Source organism: Triturus cristatus, chromosome 5_1, assembly GCF_964204655.1.
Source record: "Triturus cristatus chromosome 5_1, aTriCri1.1, whole genome shotgun sequence".
Lineage (NCBI taxonomy): Eukaryota > Metazoa > Chordata > Amphibia > Caudata > Salamandridae > Triturus > Triturus cristatus.
In genome coordinates this window covers 364,643,282-364,662,346 of record NC_140587.1, presented here as the reverse complement: position 1 = coordinate 364,662,346, position 19,065 = coordinate 364,643,282, and the positions used below count along the sequence as shown (strand labels likewise).

At 45.0% G+C, this 19,065-nt stretch overlaps 1 protein-coding gene across 2 annotated transcripts in view; it reads left to right on the top strand.

The window, feature by feature from the left end:
* LOC146830894 (fibrocystin-L-like) overlaps positions 1 to 19,065 on the top strand; it is a 1,907,335-nt gene that overhangs the window by 410,606 nt on the left and 1,477,664 nt on the right. For both annotated transcript variants that reach the window (XM_085605084.1, XM_085605082.1), the window contains exons 9-12: positions 11,713 to 11,780; positions 11,866 to 11,908; positions 16,213 to 16,283; positions 17,282 to 17,392. In XM_085605084.1, the coding sequence (XP_085461210.1) occupies positions 11,713 to 11,780; positions 11,866 to 11,908; positions 16,213 to 16,283; positions 17,282 to 17,392 (293 nt within the window). The remainder of the gene's footprint in view (positions 1 to 11,712; positions 11,781 to 11,865; positions 11,909 to 16,212; positions 16,284 to 17,281; positions 17,393 to 19,065) is intronic.

Below are 19,065 nucleotides of genomic sequence, written 5' to 3'. Positions count from 1 at the left end.
TAAATTAACCTATGCTTAACCCTCGGGTAGCTTGGCACAAAAACAGTCACTTAGAGGCAATGTGTTAAGTATTTATACAGTACTCAAAAAGCAATAAAGTGAAAACCAAAAACAATAAAATTCTCACTCCAGTTTAGAAAAATAAAGTAATATTTTATAAATAAAATGACACCAAAACAAGTTAATCCAGTCAGTAATACTGGAGTTATGTATTTTTGAAAGTTTTAAGTGAAAAATAGTACCTAACATATCAGAGCACCAACATTGGGTATCTGATTGTGCGAGACTAGCACAAAGTCAGAAGATATGATTGAACAAAATGAAATGCTGGCTGGATACAGTGACCAGGTTAGTGCCACTGAAAATTTTACCTTATTTCCTTGATGCGAGGTGTTGCTCCCCTCAATCAAAAAACAATTCAATTTCTTATATGGGTGCTCAGTGGTGGGCTCCAGTACTTGTGTTTGTGTAATTACCACTCAGTGATTTGTATATACTGAAATCCCAAAGATATTCTGACATCAAACTAGAATTTTCTAAATTCTCCTTCCATTTTGATTTGGTCATTTCTTTCCTTTGTCCAAATTTAAGTTAACCTCACCTCCTTTTTGCTTGCAATGGAGATGGAGCTGATCAGCATGGAGGACCTAACAAAGGCCGAGCTGCAGAGGGTTTGCAAGGAGAGGGGGGTGAATGTGGGAAAGAAAACAACAAAGGTGGACTTTAGGGTAGGGGTCCAGAGCTTTACAGAAGTCAAAAGGATGCAGATCCACCTAGGAGGAGCAGGAAGAATGCTCCTGAGGAGGTGGACTTAGAGAAGGAGGATGGCCTGGCCACTGGCCCTAAGCTGGAACACCCTGAAGAGGAGGAGGACAACTTCTTCACAGGAATGAAGACCCTTGCCAGATCAGGGAGCACTGTGTCTTTCCAAAACCTGGCCCCTGAGGCACTGGCGGGCAAGAAAGCTGAAAGGTAGGTCAGGCTGCAGCTTATAAAACTGAAATTTGAGGCTACCAAGGAGGGGGTGCTGGAGCGGGTTTATTTTAAAAATGTTGTATACCCCCTCCATTTTGCATGTTTACATTAATAAGAATAATTAACAAAAAATATTTGTACTAAATAGTTTGCTGTGGACATTAACCAACCTTACTAACATAAAGAATACACGTGGGAATTGCATTTGTATGGCCTAATTAATACGTAAACTAAATTGTGTACGCATATTAATGATAGACAATTAGAATATTACATGTTATATGTTGCTTAAGTGGTGTATTTGTGATTTGTGCTTTATAAATGTGAGTATAACCCGCATTAAGTGTTGCTTCTGCTAGATAAATGCACACACATATGGGTATTAGTAAGGGAATAACATTTAAATAGTAATTTCCATGTATTAATTACGTTTTTGTGTTTCTTTGCTTAAGTTGACCATTTGGAGTGGCCACAAAATGGCTGACATCCCTAACTGACGAATTGACTCCATTACGAAAGTCTCTGAGTGAAGTGCGCCTGCGCCTACATCAGAAGCAGTGGCCTTCTTGTGACCCCAGGCAGACTGTACTCATCAAGGTCGTTCTGGGCCGCAAGCCAGCTTCCCTGAAAGAACAATAAAAAGATACTTTGGACCGGAAAAATTATGAACTACATCTAAAGAGACATTTACCGTGTCAGAACCCTGTTGAACAGATTGGACTGACCAATCAGAGACATTCAAAATTAATATTCGATACTTTTGGAATGTGATTTTACTATAAATTATGATAGAATTGAGAGGTTGTACTCAGAGCTCGCGCGTTTTTCGATTTCCTGACATTATGCTGACGGAGAGGACGGTGACACTGTAGGAAAGCTGTTTCCATGAATCTTTGACAGACTGAACTGATGACCAAAATTTTGACTTAGAAGACGACATTTAGCCAGAATAGGTAAATATGATGGTCAGCTGCTTGATTAATCAATGACATTATTTGCATTATTTAGATACAATTTAAAGATTTATTACAAGAACTGTGTCGGGTTGTTTATTATGAGGAAATGTATTAATGTAAATAAATTATAGATTTAGAAACCACTTTAACCAGCAGCTAGCTGATCCATGGCCTATCCATGAGAGGAGAACCAAAGATAAAGTTCAGGCCTAATGAATAGAGTAGGGTAGGTAAATCTATTGCACATTAGGGATAAGTGGGTACTTCCTTTCATTACAGCGAATGGAACAATCTCCTCCTTAGAAAAACAGATTAATAGGGAATGAATGTTGGTGTTATGGGCCCCACCAGCGAATGTAGTGATTGAGTGTGTCTGTGTGATCTATGATCGGTGACGAAGGGAGGGAGTTTGTATTCTGCGCTGCATCAGGGGCAGCTGTGAAGAGAGAGGCAGCCAAGGGGTAGTATGCTGTCAAAGGGCACAGGAGGAAAAGAAGTTGGCCCTAGAGTAGGAGAAAGCTGAGGCTGAAAGCACCTTGGCTGAAAGGAAACTGGTCTTCGCTCATGAAGTGAGTCTTAGAGAGCTGATCCTTAAAGCAAGATAAGCCTCAGAGTCTAGCAGTAATGGTGGCAGCGATGTCCTAGTGCCCAGTGGGGACAGGAGGGCACACATCTACAGGGACCTAGTGCCTTACCTTGTTGTGGGGGATGATATTGACAAGTGGTTTGAAGCTTATGAGGTTACCTTGGAGATGCATAGGGTCCCTCGAGAGGACTGGGGAGCACCACAGCCATCATGTACTCCATCCATTCTAAAGCACCCACAGACCCCTACCCCACCACCTCTTCAACCTCAAGAAAAAGTAAATCAACTGTAAACCCACCTCCATTTTCAACGCATCCTTCACCACAACCACCTTTCATGATCAATGAAAGCAAGCAAAAGTCAGACCCTGTTTTGGACTGCTTTTCACAAAAAGGACAATCCTTACCCACAACCCTCCCCTAGGACGAGGCCAACACCAACACTCCCCTAGGACAAGAGATTACACTGATCCAAATTGCATGGAATACAAATGTATTAACGCACACTACTTAAGCAAAAGGGTAGGCCGAATACAGAAATCATAGCCGACTCCCAACTAGCAAGTACACGATTGAAATACACAATCAAGGTAAATAAATGTAGATATATATGTGATAAATGAATGAAACCAAGAATAACTAAAAGTAGAGAAAAAATCAGTAAAGAATAGTAAGAGTATCAAGATCAAGAGTTAGTAGGGACACCTCACCGACTGCTTCCACATTTCGACTATCCAAGCTGAGGGGAGTCCGGGTCCTCAAGCCAGGCAAAAGCTCAGTCGAGACACAAAGTCCAACCTCAATACACCTCAACACGTCTGTTCAGTGGCGAGCTTCCGGTAAGCTAGAGCAGACGGCTCACTTTAATACTGTAAAACGTAGGATGAGGCTTCTAGCAGGCCACTCCCTCTTTCCTCATGCAGGTCGGTCTGCGCCACAGCCACAGCATCTGCCAGACAATGTATTATGGCTTTGACACAGACCGAGCACATTCCTCTGATAAAATCCGGTCTTTTCTGGTCGGTAAAGTGCGAATGACAAGTGAGGGGAAAACATGTCCTCCCCACCTTTCAAGGCTTCAGAAGATGGCGACAGTTCAGAAAATGGAGTCAGTCATGCAAATGCAACTATATGCGTACAGAAGCAGAATTAGTATGCACAGTGACATGAGGCCATGTTGAAGCCCATAGCAAGTACTGCCTTAAAGCAAGATAAATTCAAGGAGTAAGAAAGACATACAAATATGTTAAAGAAAATAGTAAGTCCTACTTCTCTGCTTCATAACTGTTTGCACTAAGCAAGCATATTTAATGTCATTCTACATTGTATACTGGCATACTAAATAAGTCTCTGATGCTGATAGTTGGTGGTCATCACAAGGTACTCGATCATATGAGTAGCTCATTCATTACAGACCCCTCCTCAAGAAACCCTCCACTAACCCCAGTGAACTCAAAAACTACTGCCCCATCTCTCTCCTTCCCTTCCCCAACAAGGACCTGGAGAAGTCCATCAACCACCAACTCACTGAATACCTGGAGAGCAACAATCTGCTGTACACCTCCCAAACCAGCTTCTCTCCCAATCGCAGCACTAAGACTGCCCTGATCGCCACCACCACCAACAACATCGGGTTCCTCCTCGACCGTGGGCGGACAGCAGCCCTGATCCTCCTCGAACTCTTGGCAGTGCTTAACACCATATCCCACCACACCCTCATCAAAAGACTCCATCACATCAGGATCCAGGCAGACGCTCACAAATGGACCGCATCCTTCCTCACAGGATGAACCCAAAAGATCCGCCTGCCACCCTTCATTTCAGAACCCAGGGGCATAATCTGTGGTGTCTCTCAAGTCTCATCCCTCAGCCCCAACCTGTTCAACATGTACATGATGCACCTGGCCGACGTCTTCAGAACACACAGCCTTAACATTATATCTGATCCAGATGACACCCAGCTCGTCCTCTCGCTCTCAGAAGACCCCTCGACCACCAGGACCAACTTCCACAACTGCATGATGAGTGTTGCCTACTGGATGAAGATTAACTGCCTGAAGCTCAACATGGACAAGAAGGAAGGGATGATTTTTGGGAATAACACCTGCCCATGGATCGACACCTTGGACTCACACTGACAGACCACACCTGCAACCTTGGCATCATCCTGGACAGCAAAATCACCATGAAATGCCAGATCAACACAGTCTCCCCTGACTGCTTCCACACCCTCAGCAAAGTTCTGAAAGATCTTCAGATGACTACTGTCAACACCTGGGGAGCTGCCATTCAAGCCCTAGTCACCAGCCGGCTGGACTACGGCAACACGCTCTACGTAGGACTCATCACCCAACTCCTGAAGAGACCCCAGACGATACAGAACTCAGCCACCAGATTCATCCTACAACCTGAAAAAACAAACCCACATCACCCCCACCTCATGAACCTCTACTGGCTCTCCATCCAGAAAAGATGCCAACTCAAGATGTCGACACACACCTACAAGGCCCTCCTCTACCAAGGACCAGGATATATCAACCAATGCCTGAACTTCCACCAAACCTCCAGACACCTGCTCTCCGCCTCCCTCGCTCTCGCTCACACTCCCCGCATCTCCCAAGGCAACAGTGGAGGATGGCCCTTCTCTTTTCTCGCCACTAGGTCCTGGAATGACCTCCCTTTGCACCTCCAAACATCATCCTCTCACCCTGAATTCAGAAAAGGACTTAAGATCTGGCACTTTGACTGATCATTGCAAGAATCCAATGCTTAGATGCCCTCACAGGTGATTAGTAGCTTTCTACAAAGCTGAGTTGATTGATTGATTGTGTCTCTGGAGGCACATTCCCAGTGAAGTGAGGGATACATTTTTGGCCCTAGGGAAAGGAGAAAGGATGAAAAATCCACTCATAAAGGACACACTTGTCAGAAAATATAGTCTCAAACGTAAGAAGTATAGGCAGACGTTTAGGGACAGCCTGAAGTTGCCCCAACAGTCCTGGCTGGACTTTGTGGATCACTTTTGCAAAGCACTGGATGGCTGGGTGAAGGGCATTAATGTGGCTGTATGATTTGATTGTCAGAGAGCACATGTTCAACAATTGTTTTACAGAGCATCGACAACACCTAACTTAGTGGATAGTAAGCTCAATGACGCCAGGGAGCTTGCTAAGGAGGCGGACAACTGGCTCAGCACCATGGACCACAAGAAGGTATCAGGGAGTGCCTAGAGGAAACCCATAAGAGTGGACAGGGTCCCAATAGAGGAAAGAAGGATGAGACAAACCCAAAAATAATGAGTTCTCTACATATGGGAAGGATACCCAGTCCCACCATGACCACAAAAAGAAGGGGTTCACTGATAAGAAGTCAGGGAAGTTAATTCCCAAGTGGTATGAGTGCTATAGGTATGAGCACTTTAAGAGAGACATCAAATGGCATAAAAGGGTGCAGCACCCCCACTGGTGGGCAGACACCAGGGTTGGCTATTGTAGCCTATTTGCAGGAGCTTGCCCCAGTTAGCATTATGGTAGACAAGAGGTTACCCTAGAGTCCCTGGTTGATAAGGAGATGATGCCCACAGCGGTGTCCTCAGAGAAAGGTAATCCCCAATAGATTTCACCAGGTTGTTGTAGCAGACAACCTTGAGAGCCACTACCCTGTGGCTTGATTCCGTTTTAGTGGGGGGGGGAGTCTCAGGTTTCCTGAAGGTAGCTGTTAGTCCAGCCATGCGTGAATGTATGACATTGTTCTGCATTCTGTCCATCAACTGTTGTTTTTGCATTTGTCACCCGAGTGGGAAGGGTATGCCCAGACGTGGGTCCTGTGCTCTCCATGCCACCGGGATCAAGGTATCCTGGCTGAAGAGGGGTGAAACCCCGAAACCGGTCCTAGGATGTTTGTTTCCAGTCCAGGGAGGACCTAGCTTAGCAGTTCGGGCTGAACTGTTCCCATGAGGCACAGGGTCAAGACTGATTTGCATATGGCTGAGTTCAAACTGGAACGGCATGGTGAGCAAAAAAACTGTGAATTTAGGCCCAGATCTCTGTACTGGGGTGAATGTATGACATTGCTCTGCATTCTGTACATCAACAGTGGAGAAGTGTGGCTCAATGATTAGAGCGGCAGACCCTGATGCAGAGGTCTAGCCCGGGACCAGGGTTCAATTCCCCGTCTCGGCGGGTCTTGGGCTAAAAAATTCTACGTACCTGATAATTCTCGCCTCGGTGCCATTCCAATCATGGAGTCCCACTCTGCAACTCTGGGCAATAGCTTGCTTAATCTCCACAACGGCCCCCACAACGCTAAGGATGCCTGGCCTCCACCTTGGGGGTGCCCAGGAGTGGACGCCTCACAGGGAAAGCCAGGATGGGTTCCACAGCGGTATTCGTACAAGCGCCTTGAGACCCTTGTGGGTGAGTAGTGCGCTATACAAGTATCAATTTACAATTTACTGTTGTTTTTGCATTTGTTGCCCTGAGTGGGAAGGGTATGCCCAGACGTAGGCCCCGTGCTTTCCATGCCACTGGAATCAAGCTATCCTGGCTGAAGAGGGGTGAAACCCCGAAACCGGTCCTAGGATGCTTGTTTCCAGTCCAGGGAGGACCTGGCTTAGCAGTTTGGGCTAGTCTATTCCCATGAGGCACAGGGTCAAGACTGATTTCCATATGCCTGGGTTAAAACTGGAACGGCATGGTGAGCAAAAAAGCGGTGGATTTAGGCGCAGATCTCTGTACTGGGGTGAATGTATGACATTGTTCTGCATTCTGTCCATCAACTGTTGTTTTTGCATTTGTCACCCCGAGTGGGAAGGGTATGCCCAGACGTGGGTCCCGTGCTCTCCATGCCACTGGAATCAAGCTATCCTGGCGTAAGAGGGGTGAAACCCCGAAACCGGTCCTAGGATGCTTGTTTCCAGTCCAGGGAGGACCTGGCTTGGCAGTTCGGGCTGGACTGTTCCCATGAGGCAAAGGGTCAAGACTGATTTGCATATGGCTGTGTTCAAACTGGAACGGCATGGTGAGCAAAAAAACGGTGGATTTTGGCCCAGATCTCTGTACTGGGGTGAATGCATGACATTGTTCTGCATTCTGTCCATCAACTGTTGTTTTTGCATTTGTCACCCCGAGTGGGAAGGGTATGCCCAGACATGGGTCCCATGCTCTCCATGCCACTGGAATCAAGCTATCCTGGCTGAAGTGCGGTGAAACCATGAAACCGGTCCTAGGATGCTTGTTTTCAGTCCAGGGAGGACCTGGCTTGGCAGTTTGGGTTGGACTGTTACCATGAGGCACAGGGTCAAGACTGATTTGCATATGGCTGGGCTCAAACTGGAATGGCATGGTGAGCAAAAAAACTGTGGATTTAAGCCCAGATCTCTGTACTGGGGTGAATGTATGACATTGTTCTGCATTCTGTCCATCAACTTTTGTTTTTGCATAGGGAATGGCTTAGAGCACACCATCTCAAAAGAAGTGGGGCGCCAGTCTGACCTGGAAATGCTAGAGTTGCCTGAGTGGGTGTGCCTGACTACACAGTCCATGGCAGCTCAAGAGGGTAGTCAAACAGTCACAGGAGCCGGGAAACATGGCCCAGGTAGCTGGAAAGAAGAGGAAGGGCAAGATGCATGAGAATCTAGCCCCTGAAACTCCCACAGTCTGGGAAGGGCTGAGCTTGATGGTAGCGCACTGGAGATTACAGACAAGGACATTGCTGGCTGGTTGGCAAGCAGATGGTGGGCCATTCAGGGAGGAGTTCTGCAGAGTTTTAAAAAAGTGTCCCACTCTTGAGGGCCAGAGGCAGCAAGCGAAGGCCCAGGTAGCTGGTGACACCTCTGGGGATCTTCTGATATATTGGAGAATGATCTCCTATATAGTGAGCCTATGCGTCCGGAGCCTAAGGAAATCCATGTGCTGGTAGACCCCAGGGCTACTGAGCCTTCCTACTGGATCTGACTCATGACATTACTTGACAGGATACCTAGGGCAGGACAAGACCTTTACCAGGCATCTCACCCACTTTTATCGGTGCCGGATAAAGACGACCTCAGATCTATTCTGAATGTTGTGTCCTAGCTACCATACCAGTGGGAAATCAAGAAAAAAGCTAAAGGCTCCCTTGTTTCCCTTCTCTCTCATTGCTCGCCCCCTTTAAAATGGTGGGCATCAATATTGTTGGACACCTGGACCCTAAGATTGCGTTAGGAAACATGTTTATATCAGTCTTGGTGGATCAAGCCACCAGATATTCAGAGTTATCTAGCTGCACCTACAGTGGCTTGGACCTTGAATGGGCATTTTTACTCAGGTAGGGTTCCACAAAGAAGAAATATCTAACGGGGGCACAAACTGCATTTCCAAGTACACAAAGCCAATGTGGGATGAGTGTGGGGTAACTTAAATGTCCTTCACACCCTATCACCCTCAGAACAATGAGATTGCTGAAAGGTTCAACAAGTCCCTTTAGGGCATGATTATGGGCCTAGCTCATGGGGTGAACATTGGACGTCCTCTTGCCATGCCTTCGTTTTTCCTACAGGGAGGTACCACAAAAGGCAATTGAGTCCAGTCCCTTTGAGCTCCCGTATTGCCACCCTGTTAGGGAACTTTTCAGTCTTTTAAAGGAGGGATGGGAGTAAGCTCCTAAGAAGCCCACTGAAGTTGTTGGCTTACAGAAACCACATACAGAGCTTCTGGAAAAAGGACGCTGAGAGCCTAGAAGCCAGCCATGTGGTAGTTAGGCTCTTGCATGATCAGAATGCCACTCAGTGTGGGTTATGGGGCCAGTGGAGCCCAGGGTACTACAAGACTGCTGGTCTGGGCCTTATGTTGTGAAGGAGAGAAAGGGGGGAGGGCACCTTCCTGGTAGACTTCAAAACACCCAGGAACCCATTGAGGGTACTCCATGTTAACTGTCTTAAACTCCACTATACTGCAGCATTCTGACCATCATACGTTCTCCACTATGAGTAGCCTAACGCCATGCTCCTGGTGACAGTTGATGGCATGGAAGAGAAGAGTGAACCTCTTGCTGACCTCATATCTTCCAAGGAGCTGGATGAGTCTGTGGAAGGTGTCAACCTCTCACCTACCCTGACCCAGAGCAGAGGAGGGTCTGTTACCAGTTGCTGGTGCAGTTTGTTTGTTTGTTCTCTCTAACCGCTGGGTTCACACATTTGTGTACCCATGATATTGATACTGAATTCCAATAGCAGCCCATGTTCTGGTGTGAACATGGGCTTCTATTGGAATTCTCAAAGGCATATTATCAAGCCCATTATCACCGCTTTAGCGGCGGTTTCCTGCCGCTGAAGCGGCGATAATTTGAACGCCGTTCTTGATAATATGCCTCCAGGTTCTTTGGCCTTAGTGATGAGAACTTCAATGAGGTTGGGTAGTTGTCCCCACTTTTTTTAACATGGGGATTGACATTTAAATTACACTTTTGGAGTAAATTTACACTCGGATTTTGTGACTCGCCAAAAAGTAGTAAACTTACTCAAAAGTGTAAATTAGTAAAAAAGTGCAAATTACTTTTGTGAATCAAACCCTATAAGTGTAAAGTTACTTGTGGTAATTGTACAGTTTAAATTGTGTAAGAAACTCCGCCCCCTCATTTGAGGATTAAGTCTACAGCTAGTTGTAAATATCCACTTGGAAATATCGAATAGCACGAAAGTGGAGATTTACACCTTGATGTAGGAGTAAATCTACATGTGAATATATCTACACATTCAAACTTACCTTTCTGAATAGGGTCCTCCATGTACAGTGTGCTTTAGGTGGCTAGAAGCAGGGCCAAGGATAAGTGTCACTAAGAAGGATGTTGCTGCCAGTGTGTATTGTGTTAAAATACTGTGAGTTGTTTGGGCCCGCTCGATGTTTACTTTGGGTTAATGGTTGGTATTAAAATGAAATTGACTGAAGAAGCATCATACTGTTACCCTCCTCCTGAAAATGTCAGTAATGCCCCTCTCTGATGATGGCCAAAATCATGAAATGCTCATGAGAAGATTTTCTGTGGTATTTAATTGCAAATTTGTATCAAAATTTTATAGATTTCGCAACAGTTGTTTCTGCTCCCTCCCTGGCTTCAACAGCATTAGATTATAGCTGGCTCACTACATTTTGGTGGTTGCTGTCATGAATGGCCTTATTGGTTAAACAGGAAATATTAAATTACATTCTGGCTATGATAGGGAAGCGTGGCTGCAGAGAGTTGCTGTAGTAAGGAACTAGGATACAGTAGATGTCTTGAGTAGTTTTATTGTAGGTTACATGGAAGAAGAGCTGGCTTGGAAGCAGCCAACTCCAACAGACGCCAACTCAAGAGTAAACCAAGAACATTCTGAAGTAACTAAGCAGCAGTAGAACATTCTAATATAAACCAACACAATACATTTATATACTAACAATATTGGAAGGATTAGTAAAGCAGAATACACATAATCTGATTTAACAGATTACTACAGTCGCATTGTTTTGAGTGGAGCAATTGATGTTTGTTGGATACCTGCTAGAAACACACACCCATACCGCAGTACCGAAATGGGACTTCTTTTTTTACATTTGAAGGTAGAATTTGCTGCTTTTGCCATCTTATTGATATGTATTGTAATTTGGACAGTGTAGTCAAGTTTGTAACCCAGAGATTCTGCAGAGGGATTGGTCCGGTGATGAATTCTCCCACTTTCAGACAGTTCAGGACAGAAAGGTACAGTTTGCTCTTGAGAGATGTGCAACGAGGAGGAATTCTGTTTTTTTTTAATATACTGTATAAGAATAGAAAGTAATCCACCCACAAGTTATGCAGCTGAGAGAGGCAGTCGTACTGGGACAGAAAATAGGTCCAGGCACCAAAATACAAGTGTTCACCATTAGTGAATTAGAAAGTTAAAAAAGTGCCCCATGTTTACAAATTGGGGCAGTTTTAAACTTGTGAGCTTTGCAAGGTATGGAAGGCTACATGGACTTGAGCTTGCTGAAAACAATGTCTGTTTTAAAATGAGGGAAATCAACTGTAAAAACCGGCGTAGCAGACCATAAAACAGGCACCAAAAACAGCCAGAAAACCGACCCACAATCTCTGACCTGTTAGACCTGCCAGCAGGCACTGCCTGATTGCCCTATATTCTAGTCTGAATCTGGAGACAGTCTCTCAGTAAAATTATGTAAATTATTCCATTGTATTCCCTTAGGTATGGATTACAACTTACTTCTTCTAATGCGGGAACCATGATTTGCAAAATGACCGGAACATACGTTGGTAAGGTGCCATTTTTGTTCATATTTAATTTGTGGGCACTAAAGAGACCCTGTATTACGCTTACAATTTTTTCTAATTTATACAGGTCATCATAATGTCAGCTTCATCGTGGACTCTGCTTATGGAAGGTATTCTACGTTACAATATTAAGAATAGAAGCATGTTCTCGGGTGATATTTTATTATTTTAATTCAATTTAAGTACTTTTGTATCTTCACTTTATGAGCTATCGTTGTTGTATTGTTTTTGCTTCTGCTTAAAAAAAGAAACAACATGTTTCACAGTAATAATTTCCTTTTTAAATTATGGGAAATATAAAAACGTGTCAGTTACCTGCAAGTGAATTACAATAGATATTTGTAAATTCAATATGATGCTAAGTACAGGGTGAGTGATAAAATATTACTGTGAATATCTGTACACCCCACAACGTTATTTCACTTCTGCCTGAAATGTATATTAGCAACACTCAGGATATTTCAGCTTTGTCCTTAATGGGCAAGAGGAACAGCAGGAAGCAGTGGCAGTGAGCCTTCTCAGACATTCTTGTGTGAACAAACTACATTTGCCACTGATGCTTAAAGACACAGAGTGCTTTTTTTGGACCTGACAGCTGAGTTGTACATAAAGAGTGAATTTGTCCAACACAAACAGAGAAATTCTTAACTTTGTGTGCAAACCATGGGCCATGGAATGCCTTAAAACTGTTTCAGGCTGCCCAAACAATCTCCTAGAAAGCCATATAGTACTTAAAGAGACCTCGGCCATATTACAAATAGCTCGCACTCCATGTGTGTGGCACAACTCACCTTCAAGTTGGTGTTCCAGGCCAAACAGGGACAGTGCGGTCTATTACTGGTAACACCTTATCCCCATGGGCAGCTGCAGCTGCCTTGGGGCAGTGCATTAGTGAAGATGATGTCTTCTATTGATTAAACATTTTAGCTACAATTGGGTGTGGTCTGCATTTTGGTTCAGGACAACACTGGCGTTGATGAGATACAGACCTACTTCACATACGTGTTGAATATGGTGGTGTCTAGGACCGACGGCTGTCACTGTCACATGTCATTTGAACTTTGATTGAAGTATGATTTTGAGTCCTCACTATTTGGTGTCTGTTGTTTAGGAACGATGCCACTCTGTCTTTCACTGTGCAGGCAGCACCCGCCTGCACCTCAAAGGGGGGCCAAAGGTCCCTCTACAGGCGGGTACAGTGAGTGACTGCACCAGCTTAGAAAGAAATGTCTGGGAGGCCCATGGGTCCCCATTTCTCTACACTAGAGGGCTACCTTCAGCAGACACATATTCTGTATGTCATCTGTTTGTGGCACTTAGTCAGTGCACCTCCTGAAGCCATATTTGTCTCTTCACCTGCGTCCATAACTTAGTGAGGTCACAGAGAGAAAGTGTTCCCTCATTTGCATGGGGACACGCTTCCATGAAAATGAGGGAACAACCTCTTCAAATAGCGCCACCGCTGTATGTGTATCGGTGATATGTGTGTTACCAAGGGCTACACAGGCACTTACAGCCTCTTCAGTAGTAATATTGAGGCAGATCTACAATGAAAGTGACTCAATGAAATCCGCAAGCTATTTGGCTGCGCTGCACTGAGTCACTTTCAAAGCACAGGGATGTGACATATTTACAACAATATGTCGCATCTCTGTGCTTCCCCCTGCGCTGGTGCACAAACTGCATCCATGCGCTGGCGCAGGCCCCCTTGCCCCATGGTGCAAGGATGCCTGCGTCATGAGAAGATTTTTTTTGTGCAGGAAGGGGCACCTTCCTGTACAAAAACAATCACCACAGGCATTTTCCTCTTTCAATGCGTGCTGTAGAATGCAGCACGCATTGAAAGAGGAAAAAACGAGGAGAAATGAAAACATTTCTCCTCGTTGCTCCTCCTTATGCCTCCCTTGGGAAGGCGTAGCATTCTGACGCATTTCCAGATTTATGATTCCTCGTAAATCTGGAAATGTGTCTGGTTCTTTGTGTGTTGCTCAGTAACACCCACAGCAACACCCATGAAAATCCCCTTTCGCGCAAACTGCTGCGTGTAAGGGGCCATATTTACAAGGACAGGAAAATTCACGCAGTGTGGCTTTTCCTGTCCTTGATATATGGAGCATTAAAATACACCACCCGTACGTCACAAAAAGTGACGTACTGGTGGCGCAGGGGGCTTGTAAATCTTACCCATAGTGCCTTAGGGGCGATAAAAATATAAAAATGGGCACCTTTGAGTTCCTGCTCCATCAGTGGACCACTGTATGTAGTGTGGCCCCTCATAGCTATTTCCAAAGGTCTGGCTTTTTCAGGAGACCCAGTTTCTCAATAGGAGCCAAGATAACTCTTGTGAGGGAGCTGTCTTAAGGATTTCTCAGGAGTCTAGATGTATATTCCAGGATGCCTTAAAGGTATTTGGGTTTGCTGAATGTCTACTTTAAGCTGGTCTTTGATAAGCTGTGATAAGTTGATAAAACTGTGACTTTGACAAGATGCAAATATAGGGAACTGAAGACACTGCCCCAAACTCAAATTTTCTTGTTGCTAAGTGTTTAAAGGAAACATTTCTTTGCATGAAAACTTTACAGGTTTAAAACAAAAAAGGCTGAAGCCTGCAGGTTTTATATCTCAATCCTGGGGAAGCAATGTTTGTATTACCATATTTGGATTTCTCAGGGCTCCTTCGTAGAGCATTGCAATGCTTTCAGGATGCCTCACAGCGTTTAGGGCACGGGTACTCATAGTACGGCCCGCGGGCCACCAGCGGCCCGGCAAGCCTTCCTTTGCGGGCCGCGGACCTTGCAGACATCGTACCTGTGCTTTTTTATATCACCGGCAGCGCGGAGCTATGGGGGCCGGGCGATTCTTTGAAAGACCATTCACTTGTTAATAAGGCTTTGTTGTATTTCACCTCTTCTTAGCACCCCTGCATATCCACTCTCATTGAGTGGAGATGCAGGGGCGCTAAAAAGAGGTGAAATACAACACAGCCTCATTAACAAGTGAATGGTCTTTAAAAGACCTGTGAAGTGCTTGGGTGCGGCGGCTGTGTGTGTTCCCGGGAAGCTGTCCCAGCACGGGGTGAGGTGACAGCGGGTGACGAGGACATCAGGGTGAGGTGACGGAGGGCAGCAGGGAGTGAGAGCAGCAGGTGAGGTGATAGCAGGAGTAAGACAGAGTGCGACAGAGGGAGGAAGAGAGAGAGGGAGAGGGGGAAGACAGAGAGAGGGAGACAGAGAGAGGGAGAGACAGAGAGAGAGGGAGAGAGACAGGGAGACAGAGGGAGAGGAAGGGAGAGGGAGGGAGAGAGAGGGAGAGGGAGGGAGTCAGAGGGAGAACAGAGGGAGAGGGAGGGAGGGAGACAGAGAGAGGGAGACAGACAGGGAGACAGAGGGAGAGGAAGGGAGAGGGAGGGAGACAGAGGGAGAGGGAGGGAGAGAGAGGGAGAACAGAGGGAGAGGGAGACAAACAGAGTGAGTGAGACAGAGACAGAGAGAGAGAGGGAGACAGAGATGGATTCAGAGTGAGAGAGGGAGGGAGACAGAGAGAGAGAGGGAGGGAGACAGAGAGAAAGGGAGACAAACAGAGTGAGGGAGACAGAGGGAGAGAGAGAGAGAGAGAGAGCGGGAGGGAGACGGAGAGAGAGAGGGAGAGTGATAGAGAGAGGGAGAGGGAGGAAGGGAGAGATAGATAGATAGATAGATAGATAGATAGATAGATAGATAGATAGATAGATAGATAGATAGATAGATAGATAGATAGATAGATAGATAGATAGATAGATAGATAGATAGATAGATAGATAGATAGATAGATAGATAGATAGACAGACATGTGTGAATGCCGGGTCTGGTGGCTCAGTGGACGAAGGCGTCCGCTGCAGGGGCCTGTGTTCAACCTCATGGTCATAGTTGTTTTTTTTGCTCTAGCCCCGCCCCCACCGGTGCGCCCCTCAGCCACAAACCACACTGTAAATTTGGCCCCCGAGAGAAAGTTTGTGAGTACCCATGGTTTAGGGTATTCAATGACTCATTTAGTAGGAATGTTAGCTATTTCTCTGGGTAGGATAACCCTCCCAGGTGGTCTAGTATTTCCTGCAGGAATCTGATAACTCCTTCTGTTGCATTATGTGGTGAGTCCAAGCAGTCCTTTCAGGGTGTCAGATTCCTTTCACCGGGTACATGGGTACCCTTTCGAGTACACAAAGTGCTCATTTGTGAGACAGATGTTTCAAGAGGTAGACCATAGGTTTTTAGAGCTGTTTTATTAAATGCATGCACTTATTTTACAATAAAGACATTCAAAGTGCAAATATGAAGGAATGACATGTTGAATGAATGGAATGTGCATTTCACGAAGGCAGTGTGAGCCATACTATGATCATTTGGTTCTAAAGGGTTTATGTATGTTTTTCCCATAGGAGTTCTCCAGGCAGGAATACCTATTTTGTATCTTCACTGAATAAGATCGCAATGTTTCAGACCTATGCAGGTATGAATTTCTAGAAAATGCGAGGATGGCGTTTCAGTTCGGTTTGTCGTGTATCCACTGGTGCACGTGTTTGGCGGTATTATGTTTATAGTGCAATGTTTTATTGTGGAATACATCATTTTCTTCTATAGGCTCTCTGAGGTTGCAGCAGCAGGTATAGCAACACTATTTACATTTGGAAATGCTTACTGTAAGAATGCTTGTAAATGGAGAAGCTTCACTGTATTGTCTGCCTCTAATTCTGCTCCACCTTCATTGAATTCCCACACTTTTATGAACAGTGAGCCCCCCCTGTCACCAATAACTAGTATAGGTGCAGCCAGTATATGACCTTTCTAGTTGATTATAACAGGATCATACCGTTGTTTAGAGCTGGGAGGTTTGAGTCAATGAATAGTAAGGCTCAGTAGAGTTTTCATAATGACTAAGATGCATGCAAATGATCATCACTGAAATTCATAAAATGTAAAAGAACTTCACATATATCTGCTGTGAATATCTAGAAAGCCTGACTGAATTTCACTGTTCGATGGGTCTAGACCCAATTCTAATTTTGTGTTAGATGTTATTAGTTAGAATTGAAACCAGCATCATTTAATTTCCAGTAAAGCACCTCTTACATTTTCAACTGTGAGGGACAGTTTAATAAGAAAGAAAAAATCTGAAAAACAGATGAGTGTGGCATTAAGAGTGCACTTAACGTTGGATGAAAGAGAGTTCCATACCCAGAGATCCATGTAATACTTTTTATTGAGTGCATATTTTTAAGAAATGCGCATCAATCGTGGAACTAGCTCTTACCCATCTTTAGATTCCACGCGAATCTTGTACTCTTCTGGCTGGATTGTTTGTACAATGGGACAGTTTAGTGAAAAAGGGAGGGATTTCACTCACATGCCTCAAATTCATGAAATTCATTCTTTCTGAAAAAGAAAATACATTATGTATCTTTTACCTCTGCCCACTGTGCTGACTCTTAATGTAAATCTTTTCTTCAGCGCTCTCCTCAGTTTCACCTGCTGCTGGAAGTGTCCAAGGAGGAAGCCTGATCACTGTAACAGGCCAGTACTTTGATGCAACAGATCAGCCGATTAGTGTTCTTGTTGGAGGTATGTTCTGGAAGTTTATGTTCTTTCTTGTTCCTCCTTTTTTCATTCATAGAGTGTGGTATAAGTAAATCACCCCCAACAACCTTCTCATAACGGCGAAAACTACAGAGGGATTTGGATCAAGTAGCATTGAAATACTTTCAAACTGTATTATGAGATTGTCTGAGTTTCAGAGTACCATACAGCAGATCTACGAGGAAGTGCTGCAGTGCGGCAAGGCAAGCACTTTTGCTGCGCCACGCTGCGGCACTTCCGAAGCACAGGGATGCAACATATTTACAATAATATGTAGCATCTCTGTGCTTCCCCCACGCTCGTGCACAAACTGCAGCCATGTGCTGGCGCAGGCACCCTTGCACTTGCGCATTTTTACGCAGGAAGGGGCACCTTCCTGCACAAAAACAATCACTTCAGGCATTTTCCTCTTTCAATGCGTGTTGTAGAATGCAGCACGCATTGAAAGAGGTAATAACTAGGAAAAATTAAAACATTTCTCCTCGTTGCGCCTTGCTATGCCACCTCTAGGGTAGCGTAGCATTCAGACGCATCTCCAGATTTACGATTTCTCGTAAATCTGGAGATGTGTCTGATGCCATGGGTGTTGCGTGGGAACAACCACAGAAACACCCATGAAACGCCCCTTCAACGCAAAGTGCTGCGTGTGAAGGGGCCGTATTTACAAGGAGAGGAAAAGTCAGGCAGGGTGGCTTTTCCTGTCCTTGTAAATATGGAGGAACCCCCTGCGCCACCAGTACGTCACAAAAAGTGACATAATGGTGGCGCAGGGGGCTTGTAAATCTGTTCCCATATATTTGAAGAAGACGGACATTGAATTGGAACAATATGCTCTTCTCCATTCCACTGGTAAACCTGAAGTAACAAGTAAGCATGGGTGAGATCATTGCAGAGCAATATTCTTCATTGTCTTTTGTCCTCCTGCTAGAATGGCAAGAGGCATGAACTGAGTTGTGTAGCAAGTATGGGATTTAATATTGAAATGTGGACACAAAGCAAGTCACTTGAAGGCTCTCAGACAGAAAGGCATTTTATCGCTCCTACTAAAGCACCCCACTCACACAGATACAATTGTGTAGTTTCTATATATGATACACTGGGAATTCTATTTGAAGTGCATTTGTGGGACCGAGGGGGTCATTTAGCCCCCCGTGGAGAGACGCTGGTTCACCAGGGTGGTGGAAGCCATGCCCTAATCTTCCTGCTGAGCTGGTGATGATGTCTGTGGTGAGAAGGTGGCTACTTTGATGGCACCCTTTGAAGCGCTGCAAGTTCTGTAAGTCTGCAGAGCTGGCTGAATTTTAAAAATACCCACTATGCAGACTTTTCATTTAGAGAAAGCAAAGACCCAAAGCATCGTTTGTTTTCTTTAAATGAAGAGCAGAAAGTCTCGATACACAGATCGTTTTTTCCCCGTGCGGTGGGGTGATTGTTGAGTTTTTCCTGTTTGTGCCCACTATGCCTCTCCTGGTACCAATGAACAGAGAAAAGCAGTGATGGTCCTCACCCTCAAAAGGACAGAGAAACAACACTATGACCTGACAGACCAGTAGCGACCAGACCGCTGGGTCATGCAATACCATTCTATTTTCTTATTTACCCGTCAAAGCTGCTGCTTGGGGGTACAAACAACATATAGGACAACCTTGTATTCCAAA